The sequence below is a fragment of the Apostichopus japonicus genome, chromosome 17 (assembly GCF_037975245.1).
Source record: "Apostichopus japonicus isolate 1M-3 chromosome 17, ASM3797524v1, whole genome shotgun sequence".
In the NCBI taxonomy this organism is placed as follows: Eukaryota; Metazoa; Echinodermata; class Holothuroidea; order Aspidochirotida; family Stichopodidae; genus Apostichopus; species Apostichopus japonicus.
Genome location: NC_092577.1, coordinates 36,769,179 through 36,784,752, shown reverse-complemented (window position 1 = coordinate 36,784,752; position 15,574 = coordinate 36,769,179). Strand labels below are relative to the sequence as shown.

The window sequence follows — 15,574 nt, the reverse complement described above, 5'->3', positions numbered from 1 at the left end:
AAATCTTTCCGCGTGGATCTCAAAAATTGATCCAAAGTCTGCGGCGTTTTACGTCAGTTCTTTTACTCGGAAATCTATAAAAGCTGATGCTTTTGTTGGATGAGGTATAACTGCAACCTCCAACAACACAGAATTGTGGCATTTTGGGGGAAAAGGAGTAATATCGTTGATGTTTTTGGCAGCTCAAGTATACAACTTTACACACTAAAAGTATTGTTGTGAGTGAGGTATACAAACAATGACGTCACATGGTCACCTGATGTCTTCGGAATGTTTCAGGAATGTCTGAAACAGGTTTCATAAAAAGCTGACTTTTCTTCCCATTTTTCACGTATTTAACGTCCGAAATTGGTAAAGTTAATTACAGCAATGTAATTGGAGTGAGTTAAGGATTACATACATGCAAAATGGTTGGATTTTATGTTCATCGAAAAGTCTCCATAGTTGGTCTTTAAGGCGAACTTCAAGCAAGTTTAAGAACTTTGTTAACTGAGTTTTTGTGTCAATGACTAATTTCAATGGGAATTTACAGTGTAAATTGGTTTGCTGTCTACACATGTGTTATGTATGGGAATTTTTCATGTGCTTCACGGAGCATTTATAAACATACAGCGAAAAAATGAAATTTAATAGAACAATTTATTACATGGAACGTTTTGAGCTTACAAAGTAATGTGTTTTAAAGGCATTCATAATATGTTGTGTTCATATACATATGATATTAATTTCTCAACCAAATAAAAAAGTTGATTGAACATTGATATCATGACAGCTTGGTTATGAGCAGGCAGCCCCCACACAGAAGAGTAGAGTACTAGCAGCCTAACTAGACTATTAACAATAAACATGTGGAAATCCCCATCTGAAGTTAAAATATAAGAGCATTAACTTACTACAATAAACAAAACTTTAACAAACTGTTGTAACCACTCTATTCCAAATTTCCTGATATTTAATTTCATAGGTAAATGATGGAAGATCCCTTTAGAGCTGATATGTAGAATTTTAGTCACAGTCGCCACATGGCTAGTACTTTTACAAATATTTTTCGAGTCCTGCATAAAGCTTACTGTAAATATATCTTTTTAACTAGTGCGTTTAGGGTGTGAGTACAGTTACTGTACAGAGGTAAGAAGCAACACTCTCCTTAAAGTATAACCTGTGGGATTCCAGCATGTATTCACAAATCATACATACTTTGCATTGATGAGTATACCCTTACATAGAGTAATATACCACTTACATCATTTGGTTGGAATTAACTACTTTCTCATGGGATGAATCTGAAAACTGTTATTTTATGGCCATGTTGGTTTTTATATACTGTAGAGAGCCTGGGAGTACAGTCTGTTGTTTGGCAGTCATGAAACAGTGAGGGGACTATATTGTCAATTAACAGTACTTTTGTCAGCCCTGGAGAGGTGAATATGTTAGAAAGTGTTTCGTCCTTGTTCAAGTTATGAAATGTGCGAACTGAACACCTCAGTCAGACATACAGTGGAATCCACATTGTAACTAACAAACAAAGAAATTGAACTGAAGTCTTTTTCTTTCTTTCTGTGCTTCAATTTGTATTGAAAATCAATATCCTTCTATGAGAGATGTCTTTGTTAAACAGCAATACCAATGATGTGCCAAGTGACTACTGCCATTGTTGTAAAGGTCTGAGGTGGTGGTAATGCTATTGGTAGATCTGTATTGTTACTGTTCTGTATACTGAGCCTGTATAGTGTACTATGAACACATGTAAGCAGCTCTACACACTGTCATGTCCTTGTGGTAACCTTGTCTCCCCACTTTGACATTCATTACAATAGCTGTAGTATGGGACTGTTGTTACACAATACTAGCAATCACACAGTACTGTACATGATCTCAATGTTCATTATTAAAAGCTGAGTTAACAACATCCTGAACTTTGTGCATTTAATTTGACCTTAAGGAATAAAGGTGAGATTTAATTAATTTTCATTTTGCTTCTTAGATAATCAGTTAGAAATACTCTTTGTTCACACTTTTACTGTTTGCAGTTTTCAGTGCTACTGTACTGTAGTAGGATTCATTTTTTCCTCTGTTAGAAAATTGTAGTACATGTAGGCAATGAAATTGTCATTAAAAGTCAAACTGCAGTTCAGAATACAGTATTTACAGAGTTGAACAGAACTAGGCATAGTATTACAGATACAGAGTTTACAAGACTAGATATATGTACTGTAATATGTATACAGAGTTGTACAAGACTTCACATTTGTACAATGCAGAGTTGTACAAGACTAATTGCAGAGTTGTACAAGTCTTCACATTTTTATAACATGCAGAGTTGTACAAGACTTCACATTTGTAATACATGCAGAGTTGTACAAGACTAAACATCTGGAATGTCACAATATCTGCTTCTCCCATGTTTTGAACAAAAGTAAACCAAAGTTCCATTCCCATTATTTACTACACAATTGTACTGCAAAAAGATTGCTTAGACCTTGAAGGCCTAACGCATAATGGGCGTTAAAAGTAAGTTTTTATTTCATAAAGAACTGTACAGTACTACTCACTTTGGTGTTATTGAAAATAACAAATTAACAACTTTAGCTTTAACAAGAGGTTTGCATATATACTGTACTGTATGCCACATGAAAATTTGGTCTCTTGTTTAATCTTCCTTACGCATGTGCATTCTTCACTAAACAATTTAACAAGATGGCATCTACACAAGATGGCTCTCCACTCTATGGAATGCCAAAAGTGCCAAAACTAAAGGTCAACACCACATATCAAACGAAGCAATCAGTGAAATCATTCATGAGAAGACACCTTTGAACAAAGGTTGCTGCAACTGTGTGCATGGATTACATTCCCTGTGAATGGATTTGAGAACACGATTGTATCTCACTTAATGACGGAGGGAGATTGGATTTGAGAACAAGATCATATCGCGTTAAATGGGGGGGGGGGAATTGAGAACAAGATCATATCTCACTCAATGAGGGGGGAGTGGGAGATTAGTGAGGGGGAGTGTGGGAGTGAAAGTTGATTATCAGATTGAATAATAATGTGCATGAAGTAATCCCAACAACTGTGTTTCTCTAATTGCTTAGAGAGCTTAGAGAGGCTGCAGGCAGTATGTTACTTTGACAGTATTAAACAGTCTGCCCAAATACTTACTGTTGAGAATGATGAATGTAACAGGGAGCAGTACTTTATAGTACATTACATACAATAGACTATTAGACTTTCAGGTCAAGATGTGTCCATACTGGCAGAAAAATATCAGTTCTTCATTTTCTACTGAAAAATGGCAAAATCCACTGGCATTTCTGACGTAAATAACCCAAATTTTGAGGCCTGACATATTGGATATTTGGCAGAAGTTAGGGTTACTTTCCTTTCTTCAAATTATCATAATTCTAATCTTTCATCAAGAGGAAGGGATAGGTTGGGCACTACCTGTAAAAGACCCAACTACCTACACTGTCAAGTCTGTTTCTACACATATGTGATGTATAACTTACTGTATGTGTATGTAATGTATGCAGTTTGTGCATATATAACATAAAGTATGTGCATATGTAACATAAAGTATGTACATATGTAACAAAGTATGTGCATACAGTATGTAACATTTATGCAGTATATATGTGCATATGTAACATAAAGTATGTGCAGCATATGTAACAAAGTACAGTATGTGCATATATGTAACATATATGCAGTATGTGCATATATGTAACATAGGCAGTATGTGCATATATGTAACATACTGTAGGCAGTATGTGCATATATGTAACATATGCAGTATGCGCATATATGTAATGTGCAGTATGTGTATGTAACATGCAGTATGTGTGTAACATATGTAGTTTGTGCATGGATATTAAAGAAATATTTGATTGGAGATAAACTGAGATTGAATGTTAAGCTTCATGTAAGCCAATAGAAATGACTTTAGGGTTTGTTAAGGTATAGCCTTTCTGTTATTGTCGTTTTTGTTTTATTAATGAAATGTTCAAAGTTTCCCACATTTAACGTAAGGATATGCAGTTATGTAAATCTGATATGTGTCTTGAATCTCATTAAATACAAGGTCATACATAGTCAAATCAAACTGAGAAAGAATATATAATAGATCTTCATGTGTTCCAGACACCATTAGACAGGTTTTAAATGATTTTCTCTCAATTTTGTATCAGATACTCACTGAAAGACAGAATGGCCTCAATACCAAATGGAGCTTTCCTAGCTCCACACAGTTGCCATGACGCTATGAGAAAAGAGATGGAATTAAAACGTTTGGAAAGACAGACATCAACGACAGTCACTCCGGATGGAACTCCTCCAGGAAGCCCAAGGAAGTACGACCCAGGATGTAAGTAACAATGTCCAGGCTGTAGAACTCCTGTTTGTATTGAAATGATTTGTAATGTGTGGTATGCAAACATTAAGCTGATGCAGTAAGAGAACCATTAACATGATCTTGAGTTACTGTAGCTTGACAGCTGGTGATGTTTGAAAATAACAATTTTAATTGTTAAAATCAATTCTTTTAACATTCTTACCCAAGCAAGCTGGCAAGGCAGTTTCAGTGACTATTAAGACTTAACTTTAGGGCTACGATGTTTGGCAAAAATAACTAACTTCAAGCTTCATGCCATTTCATTAGATCACATAAATTTACTTTTGACAAAACTACCCTATTAACAGTAGATTATAACAGGATATTTTATTTATTTCACATGACCTAGTTTAAGCACATACTGAACCTGTAATGTGTGCTAATAATGTCCTGTGCAGCTCAGATACAAAGTAGACAGTAATTCATAGCTCACCCTTGAACCTTGAACCTTGAACTCTGGTCATGTGTAGTATCTAACCCTTCTCAGCCAGGGTGTTGATTATACCCTTACTTTGTGACACTGTTATATTTACATGGCTAGTCTTGATTTAACGGGACTGGTCTTCAATGGTTTCATGCCCAGGCTCTATCTTAGCTGACATTTCTTAAAGAGTACCAACATGTCAGGTTATTCAGATGCAATCTTTGAGAATTTAATCAGATAAGAGATTATCTAGGACTGACATAACATGTTTACAGTCATTGTTTACAAATACTGTGTATACAAGATAGGTCAAGTATTTGGTATTATATTATGTTTACTATATTGATTTGGCATCAAGGAGCTTTCCTAAGACTAGGCATGATGTACACTCTATTCATAAGTACTGTATATAGTATTGATAGTACCCCAAAAGTGTTTTGGCTTGATTCGCTGAGAACTTAACCATGTAGAACTTTACCGACAGGCACTGTAGTCAGAAGTGTGTGATGGGTCATTACTAGAACTGCCCAGTTTCAGTGAATGAAACCAATCAAGGGGAACTGATTTGCATGGGACTTTAATTAGAATCAGTCGTTAGCAGTTCTTCTGAATTATTGTGTTTGGTCATCAAGCGTTCAATGTGCACAGCTCAATTGTAACAATGTGGTTAATTACATCATGATCCTCTAATTGGATCTAGTTCTCTCCATCATTGGGGAGTGTTTGGCCAGCTTACTACTTGATATTCTGTTCTATTGTAGCATGAACACTTGCATTCCACCAAAGCAGTCCTCATTGGAGTGTCCACTAATTAAAACTGTCTTCATTGGAGTGTTGGCTAATTAAAACTGTCTTTATTCTTACCTCTTCTCTCTCCTCACAGCATCTCCTCTTGCTAACTTTAAGAACTTTTTATGGCCAAGTATTGCTACACTGCCATCTCCAAAAACTTCCAGGAAAGTACCTGAGATAATTTACTCGGAGAAGAAGCCCTCTGCCGTTAACTCCTGTGTTAGATCCAGTACGCCTTTTCAGAAAACTTCAGAGGATCACGACAGGCAACATAATTTGTCTCCTTCTCTCACCAAGAACAATCAGCTGTTTAAATCTATTTGAATCGGACAAAATGCTATTTGAAGGAATGCAAATCCCAGTAATGGTAGGGAATTTCCTGTTCATGCCTGTTCTGTATAAAGAACAGTAAAACATGGTGGAGACTGGAGAAATATTACTGGCATGTCACATGACCCATGTAATAGTAGGGAATTTCCTGTTTCATGCCTGCCACTGTATACAGAACAGTAAAACATGATGGAGACTGGAGAAATATTACTGGCATGTCACATGACCCCAGTGATAGTAGGGAATTTCCTGTTTCATGCCTGCCACTGTATACAGACATGGTGGAGAAATATGACTGGTATGTCACATGATGCCTCTACAGCAGGGTAACACTCTTGATGATGTATTTATTCACAGTATTAAGTGTAGTCAATTGCATTTTATAGTCGAGAGCATTTAACTAAAATGAGTTTTTAGTAAGGACGCTAGATCAGTGGAAGGGACTATTTTGTAAAGAGAAAGGCGATGACTTCATTGAATGGTCAGTGTAAATTGCAAGGTTATTTTTGTGCAAGTTGCATTTATACCATTGTTGGTTATTAAGATGAATTCAAACACAGAGAACATAAAGGATGGTTTGGTCAGCTCTCTAATGTTAAATTTAGTTAAATTTTATGATTCAGGTTTAGGAGTTTTGCTCATGTACAGTGAGTTTAATTGAAGAATAGCACATCAAATGTTGAAGTGAGTATCAAACAATCTCTCCTGGGTAAATGTTGTTATGACCTCATTTAAATAGTTAAGAATAGTACATCAAATATTGAAGTGAGTATCAAACTAGTTTAATTTAAGAACATCAAATGTTGAAGTGAGTATCAAACTATCTCTCCTGGGTAAATGTTATTATGACGTCAGTTTAATAGTTAAGAATAGTACATCAAATGTTGAAGTGAGTACCAAACTATCTCTCCTGGGTAAATGTTATTATGACGTCAGTTTAATAGTTAAGAATAGTACATCAAATGTTGAAGTGAGTATCAAACTATCTCTCCTGGGTAAATGTTGTTATGACATCAGTTTAATAGTTAAGAATAGTACATCAAATGTTGAAGTGAGTATCAAACTATCTCTCCTGGGTAAATGTTATTATGACATCAGTTTAATAGTTAAGAATAGTACATCAAATGTTGAAGTGAGTATCAAACCATCTCTCCTGGGTAAATGTTGTTATGACATCAGTTTAATAGTTAAGAATAGTACATCAAATGTTGAAGTGAGTATCAAACTATCTCTCCTGGGTAAATGTTATTATGACATCAGTTTAATAGTTAAGAATAGTACATCAAATGTTGAAGTGAGTATCAAACTATCTCTCCTGGGTAAATGTTATTATGAGTCTAATTTCTTTTTCCTGAGACAAGGCGGTCTGCCACTTCTTTGTTTTCTCATTGCATTTATTGATTGTGATGCGATACCAGCATTAATACCTCTATGATATTTAATAAAGTCCAGATCTTTTGATCATATGGACGTTTAGAGGGTATTTTATTTAATTGCTACCACCACTAATTCTTAGTCTGGTATTGCACTATATGTTACATGTTTTTAAGGCTTTGTATAATTATTGCACACAGTTGAAATGAAACAAATTAACTGATTTATAAAGTTTTAAATCATCTCATAGAAGCTGCAGCATTATCTTGAATAGTTTTTGTATTTTTTTATTTCTTCAGTTGTGTGAATAGTGTACATAAGATACAAATATCACTAAGTTTAAATCCCTCAATATCTACAATATGATATCGTGATTGTTGAAACCCTGTCTAAGTAAGGAGAAGACATTTCTCCAGCAGGAGGGTTGTTTAAATGAATGTGATGATATCAGTCTCAGTGTGAGAGGATTGAAAGTTAGATCTGGTGAGAGGGTTGAAAGTTAGATCCAATGAGAGGGTTGAAAGTTAGATCCAGTGAGAGGGTTGAAAGTTAGATCCAGTGAGAGGGTTGACAGTTAGATCGGGTGAGAGGATTGAAAGTTAGATCCAGTGAGAGGGTTGAAAGTTAGATCCAATGAGAGGGTTGACAGTTAGATCCAGTGAGAGGGTTGAAAGTTATATCTGGTGAGAAGGTTGAAAGTTAGACCCGGTGAGAGGGTTGAAAGTTAGATCCAGTGAGAGGGTTGAAAGTTAGATCCGGTGAGAGGGTTGAAAGTTAGATCCAGTGAGAGGGTTGAAAGTTAGACCCGGTGAGAGGGTTGAAAGTTAGATCCGGTGAGAGGGTTGAAAGTTAGATCCGGTGAGAGGGTTGAAAGTTATATCTGGTGAGAGGGTTGAAAGTTAGATCCAGTGAGAGGGTTGAAAGTTATATCTGGTGAGAGGGTTGAAAGTTAGATCCGGTGAGAGGGTTGACAATTAGATCCAGTGAGAGGGTTGTTTAATGAATGTGATATAATTATGGTCCTGCATCATCATCTGTGATACTTCTATTGATGTACATTATAATGATATCAGTCTCAGTGTGAGAGGCTTAAAAGTGGTATACTGCCATCTTATTAGCTCTCTCCTAATCTGGGTTTAGGCAGTGGAATGTCGTGAACAGCAAGAATGAGATCACTTTATAACATCTTAAAGTAATGTTTAGGACAATTTCAACAAAACACAATTTTACCACAGTTGGATGTAAAAAACATCCTGTTAACATTTAAAGGATATTTAGAGTAAATTTAAGACCTTTATCACTGATGTAATGAAAGCTTATTATCTCAATATGTTCAAACTGATGTATAATATAAGTTAGAACTCTCACTCTCCTTTGTCATGCTTTGTTCCTCTATGTTAAGTATATACAAGTGTTCCTGCTTGGCTAGACTAAAAGTAATTAATACCTGTCTCCTACTGTATTCATATGTACTCCATTCTACCCTACTGTAAGGACTGCTAATATTCTTGCATTTTCCTTTGTGATAAGGCTTTCTCAGAACAAAAATAGGACCAATAATGGATTTTCAGAGCTAAAGTGAACACTGCTTTCCATTCTAATAATTCTTAACACTTTAGTAAAAGCTTAGCCATAGGTTTACGAGGTAACCAGAAGTATGATTAGTTCAGATAATACCTGATCTACTCCAAAAGCTTGTGTAGACATTTTATAGAAGTATAGAAGCTCAATATTAAAATTTTGAAGATCTCTTTGAAAGATATTCAGTAGAGTTAAAATCACAACACACAGGTTATCGTTAACCTCTCAAACAAGTTATTAAGGATTCATGTGTTAACACATACAGTGTATCTATTTGTTTGGAATGGTGTGCTTACTAATTGCCTTGTAAGATGAGGTAATACATACATATGTATATATATATATATATGTATATATATATATATATATATATATATATATATATATATATAATATCAGATTAGCATGTAAATAATGGTAGTTTTACTCCAGTGAAGATACCAAGACAGGGACGGCAAAGGACTAGATAATCTGTGACATAGTGATTACTATTGAAACAGTGTCTGTTTATCAGTGGACACTGAATCTTTACTGTGTATTAGAATTATTAGGAGTTATATCTTGACTTTACTGATGATTTTCTGGCTGAACAATTATTTTGATGCTCTGACTGAACTGCAATGTAGTTCAAAATTCCACCCCTTCAATCACCCCCCATTTTCTCTTCATAATTATTAAATTATCAAACGCTGGAATTCCGCTTTATGGCTTACACAAGTTACTGGCGTAATTGGTGGGAATGGATACTGAAACTGTTACAACTGTTATGACTTAGTTTTAAAAGTATTGTATGCTTAAAGAGCCAAGTTAACTTTATAAACCGACTTTGCGTATATTAGCGAATATATCGCTATCATTTTAGCACAAACAATAGTTTGAAGCAACTAACTCATTTTTTCATGTCAAATGCAAGAACCTTCATGATTAATGAAACACATTTGCATACTTGAACACCGAAATCACATATCGAAAATATAAGCACAAACTTTGGGTAACACCTGTATGAATATGCATATTGAACAGTGTCCCGATGTATGATAATTGATACAAAACTGTCATTAAGTTTAATTGTACAATCGCACAAAGGTTAAATAATGAGTGTCAAGTCATACACACCGTTAAAGACAGTTTATTCTTAATAAATATTATGCAATTCAAATTTCTCGCTGTTATTCTACTACCAATGTTGAATGTTAATGTGCGACATAACGGTACTTTAACGTACATGACGTTCTGTTATCTTATAGAACGAACTGGCAATTAAATTAACGATGCATGAACACGCTACATAACGTTTTCTGTCATTTGACCCGTAAAACACTTTTATATTGTACAAACGGCGTGCCACGGTAATATTACGTCAACTTTCACATTTTAATTTATAGCTTTTTTACAGCATACACACACGCCCACCAACACGTACATATGTATAATTTAGCTAGAATTTAGCTTAGTCATACATCGATGACCGTTAGAGTAATAAAACCAAAATGAAATAAACAGACAGAAGACGTGATCATTCTCTCTTTTACTCCCTAACGTATATAGCTTATCCAAGCTTGGATGGTTAGGCTTTCAAGATGATGCAGCCCCCTCCTTTTATTCCCTAACGTATATAGCTTATCTAAGCTTGGATGGTTAGGCTTACAAGATGCTGCAGCCCCCTCCTTTTATTCCCTAACGTATATAGCTTATCCAAGCTTGCATGGTTAGGCTTACAAGATGCTGCAGCCCCCTGGATCTCCGCTAAAGTTTCGACTGAAATATATCCCGGGAGAACACGCTTTTGTTTGTTAACTTTCCAACGATGCTCGGCTAGTCACCGAAATCGGTCTCGAAATTGCTGTACCCCCCCCCCCCCCCACAAACATTGAAACAGAAATATATCCTATTTGTATTGGTTTTTGTTCTCCCTCTAGACTCTGTAGGCAATTTTTTTTCAATTTATTGGCAAGCCATGTAATATTCATACATTATTGGGTATCCCGTAATATGACCCGTAGACCTATAAGGTTATAAGTATTAATTTTATAATAGTTATAGAGGTACTATCTGTTTAATCCAATACAAAGCTTGGTGTATTACTATTTATCACTATGACAACTTGCTGTTAAAGTAAAGTTGATCACAACAATATGAATACCATGTAAATATATTCAAAGGTTTTCGATGCATGCAAGATAATTAAAAAATAAATATCTTTAATTTTTTATGTCCGGTTAATGATACCCGATCTAATAATTTTGGCGTCACTATTTGATTCTTCTAAGCATTTGAAGTTGGAGGTTTCTCCGAAGAGAAGTCCAAATTGCCGTGACCAGATGTCGACATAGCTGCAATGCTAGGCTGTTTGCTCGATGCGACTCTTTTATCTCTAACGTCCGACCTGCATGACAAAACCTTGTTGAATAACAGACGCAGCACCATGATGTATCCCTCTCGGAATGTACGGTTGGATGCGGCATAAATGATGCTGTTGATGGAACTGTTGCCATGTGCAAGAGCTGCTCCGATCACATGGAGAATGCGCGGCCAACGCACATAGTAATCACCAACTACCATCACAGCATGCGGCAACCACATGAGTACAAAAACACAGAGAATTATCAACACGGATCGAAGCAACCTTCGATCAGAGTTTTGAAGTTGCCGTCTAGCCATCATTTTACTGCGTTTAGTGCTCGTAGCAGACATTTTCATAATTGTGGATTTAGAGTTGTGTGCAAACAGTATGATTCGTGTGTAGCAGTAGATGTTGACAGCGAGCGGTACACAAAAGCCGACACCGATGAAGAAAAGTGTGTAACTATACCGATAGGTGAAATCGTAGGTACACATCATGAGACGAGGATCGTAAGCATGGCGACCCCAATCCACGATATTTGGGAAATCGATGAGAAAACAGATCAGCCAGACGAACAGGACGATAAAGGGAACGGTCCTAGTGTTGTAGATATAAGGGTAGACCAAACGATGACAGATGCTGACGTAACGATTCACACTAATAGATGCAATACTCCAGCACGAACATGAGCACCTGTAGAGATATGAATATTCATAAAACTAGGAATAACAAATATATATGTCAATATATAACCGGTAATTAGACCAGGTGCGTATCCAGGGGGGGGCGTTGGGGGCGCGCGCCCCCCGGGTAAGGAAAAGAGGAGAGAAAAAAAGAGAAGAAAAAAGGGAAAAGGAGGGGGAAAAAAAGAAAAGGAGGAGAGGAAGGAAGGGGAAAAAAAAGAAAAAAGAGAGAAAAAGGAAAAAAGGAGGGAGTAGAAGATAGCCAAGACCTCGGGAAGAGAAAGAGGAACAGTCATAGTTAAAGCGCCGATCCCTATAATATACACAGGGTAGCCAGTGACAGATCAAGGATTACGGAGGGGGTGTGCGCCTCACCCTACCCCTTACACCGACAACTCCATTTTTGACGTTTCCATTTTCCTCTCTCACTAATGTATCTATATAAATACTATATATGGTCTATCATAACGCGTGCGTGTGTATGGACGCCTTAAACAATTGTACAATTGTGCTATATGGAACCAACTGTGGCTGGTCTTGAACTCGACCGAGTCGTCGGGGTACATGACGCATTTCGGGAAGGGCGACCGCCCCCCCCCCCCGAGCAAATTTTCTTTATGACATCGCTAGTAATTTCAAAATAGACAATGATTAGATGCAACTTACAAGGCCTGGGAAGTGTCATTTCCAGCGATCTGGGAGGCATTTTCGGCCAAAATTTTTCTTGTACGCTTCGCGCCAACTCATGGTGGCGCTTCGCTTAGATAGTTTGCCTACAGACTTCGCCCCTCCCTTGGCAATTACTCGCTACACGCCTGTTCGAATTTGTAAAGCAAAGAGCAGATATAACATCATATCAGTGAGCATTGAAATGCATGTTCCAGGATGAACAGCCTCAAAAACTGTCTATGTGTGTAATTAAAGGCGTAGGAGCCCAATTGGATTTGGGGGCTGTAATGACTTGCCCGAAAAAAAAGCCAAAATTTTTCGCGCGCGAGGCGCGCGTTCAACATATCAATGCCAATATCGTATAAGCAAGCATCGGTCATTACAGTGCATGGCATCGTGTACCGCACGGTCCGTCAAAGTTCCACAGTATACCGCTGGATGCTATGTAAACAACCAAATGTCTTATGTAGATGGAGAAAAATCATACAGATCCATTTATGTCAAAACTCTCTTTGACAGTAGTAATGTCGGCCAAGCTTAGAACTTTATTTTAATTACCAAGGAGATCATTTTTAAGCTATTCATTGCTATTTATTTTTCTTTCAGTAGGTGCCCGAAAAAGATGGGGAAAACTTTGGTTGCGGGGGGGGGGGGGGGGGGAGGGGGGCTGCAGCCACCGCCTCCTACGGGACCTACGCCTATGTGTGTAGTGTTCGGTTTCGATATACCTGATATCGGAAATATCTGCTATTTTTCATTTCCTTCAACCAAGTTTTATAATAGCCATTATAAGAGGTTGCAATATTTCTACACCAATAAATTAACTGTGTCTGAATTTTAGAAAATTTCCTCACCAACATTCTTCATCATACTTTCCTCTACTCGTGCAACTTTGACCTGTCTGTTAGGGGTTCAAGGAGGTTTTTCTATATTGCTTGTCCATAGATTGAATTTTCTGCAACATTATGGGTATGTTTTCAAGTGATTTTATTCACGAGAAATGTGAATTTTCAAATTCTCAACAAATAATGGGCTTAAAACCTTGAAAAGTGGGGCTTTCGGATATTGTGGGCCGTGACGTAGAATCACCTACAAAAGCAATGATCCATAGGACATGCAATGAGGTCGAACATGATGTGTGACTGGTGACAATCTTCAAAAAGGTTATGGATGGAAAAAAATTTTGGGCAATACTTGGTTCTCAGGCAAAAGTGTACATCTGGTTGGTCATTTTCAAGCCCGAGAAGTGCTATTTCCGGTGATCTGGGGGTATCAAAACCAGAAATTTTTCTTGTACGTTGCGCGCCAACCGATGGTGGCGCTCCGCTTAGATAGTAATCAGAGCCTAATTCGCGCCCCCCGGGTTAGAAAATCCTGGATACGCGCCTGTAGACGGTGTTTGTAGCGTGGAGATTTTATGCCAGGGTAGTACACCAGCAATGGTCAAACAATCGAGTTTTAAAGCAATTACAAGGAAACTCTATTCCGAATCATCCTAGTCAGAGTATACGAGGCCGGAGTTTACTACATCCCACAAGGACACTACAAGGAGCAAGGCCACATCGACGGGGACATTTCCTTAATTCACTAGGCCTCCGCTTTGCACTCTTCACTTATTCTTAAGTGTATCATGAAAATACGAATATGATTTGCTTTATCATATATTTTCTTGGACTCCACCATTTGTTACCGGCCCCTCTAACAGACTCCGGGCCGGAGGTTGTATCCTCTGACCCGCCTTGATGCCCCCACCACCCTTGGTCAGACTTGACTACAGCCCTGAATTAAACAATTGCATATACTTACGCTGTCATGCAAATTGCTCCAATGAGGTTACATAAAACTCCTTTATCATGATAAAAGTATCCATCGGTAAGAATACCAACCATTCCAAAGTTAGCCACAAATAAGGTAATTACTGTATCCGTCACAGCTAAATTCACCAAGAACACGTTCCCGAGGGTCCGTAATTTCTTATGCGTATGAATTGCGCCAATAACCAACGCGTTACCTATGCAACCGACCACGCACATACCGAATGTCCAGGTCAAAAATATTATACTGATTGGTTCGTTTTTGCGATACGGTGCGAAGAATTCTTTAGCACTCTCCCAAGAAATATTTACTACTTCATCAAATTCGACTTCCATTTTATTTAATTTTTTATTCCAGTGCAGTTTTGCAATTACGGCGAAATCAGAAAACGTCGGAGCAAAATGAGGAGAAAAAAAACCCCAATCTATTCAGAATTAAAATCAACTATGGTCTGTTTGTCTGTCATCGTAGTCAATCAGCAAACTATTTCAAAATACATTTTTAAAACTCCGTTAGAAAATCAATTATCATCGCAATTCTTAAATTGTAACAATTACAGTGCTGCAGCTTCTGATCATCGAAGGTGACTGGTAACAGTTCAGGCTTACAGTTATTAAAAAAGGGAGAACAATTTAACTTTGTCCATGCTTGGTTAGTCGTGAGTTACATAGGTTTATTTCGAATTAATTCAAACAAACCCTTGATAGAAATTCTTTCCAAATTGATATAACCGTAATGCGTTCACTAGGAGTACAGCCGGTAGATGAAGAAGAACAAGTATGTGAGATTAAAAGATTTAAAACCTTATGTGGCGTTCCTTTTTAATTATAATTAAGACTATTCTGCATTTTATATTTTTTCCCCTTGTACGCTGGTGATTGGACACAAGCGAGAGAATATCGCCTGCCCATGCGCATTGCTGGTTTTTTTTAAGCTACCAAAGAGTTTCTATGCCATTTAATTACTCAAAACTACAGTATAAAATGTTTCCCCGAAAATATTGAGGGCGGTATTGAAGAACTTAGCATGCATAGACTTCGGATGTGAGACCTGATTAATTTCACTCTCGCTCCGGCTTTGAGTACAGTACAACGTTTATATATGCTGCCATGTTGGACGCGTTATAGTCATTGCTGATTTGTAATCCGCGGTCCCCTTCACAATTCTACAAC

General features: G+C 37.2%; 1 protein-coding gene across 1 annotated transcript; it reads right to left on the bottom strand.

The window, feature by feature from the left end:
• Window positions 1–6,704: 6,704 nt before the first annotated feature.
• On the bottom strand, window positions 6,705–15,130 carry LOC139954759 (melatonin receptor type 1B-B-like). The gene is made up of 2 exons (XM_071954681.1): window positions 14,394–15,130; window positions 6,705–11,928 (listed from the first exon to the last, which is right to left on the bottom strand). Exons 1-2 carry the CDS (start codon window positions 14,735–14,737, stop codon window positions 11,157–11,159), a joined length of 1,116 nt encoding a protein of 371 aa, XP_071810782.1. The 5' UTR covers window positions 14,738–15,130; the 3' UTR covers window positions 6,705–11,156.
• Between the last annotated feature and the right edge of the window lie 444 nt (window positions 15,131–15,574).

Excerpts from the sequence above, each read along its gene's own strand:
- LOC139954759 (XM_071954681.1), bottom strand. The coding sequence starts at position 14,737 with ATGGAAGTCGAATTTGATGAAGTAGTAAATATTTCTTGGGAGAGTGCT. Across the intron at positions 11,929-14,393 it reads GGAGCAATTTGCATGACAGC|GTGCTCATGTTCGTGCTGGA; the intron begins GTAAGTATATGC and ends ATATCTCTACAG.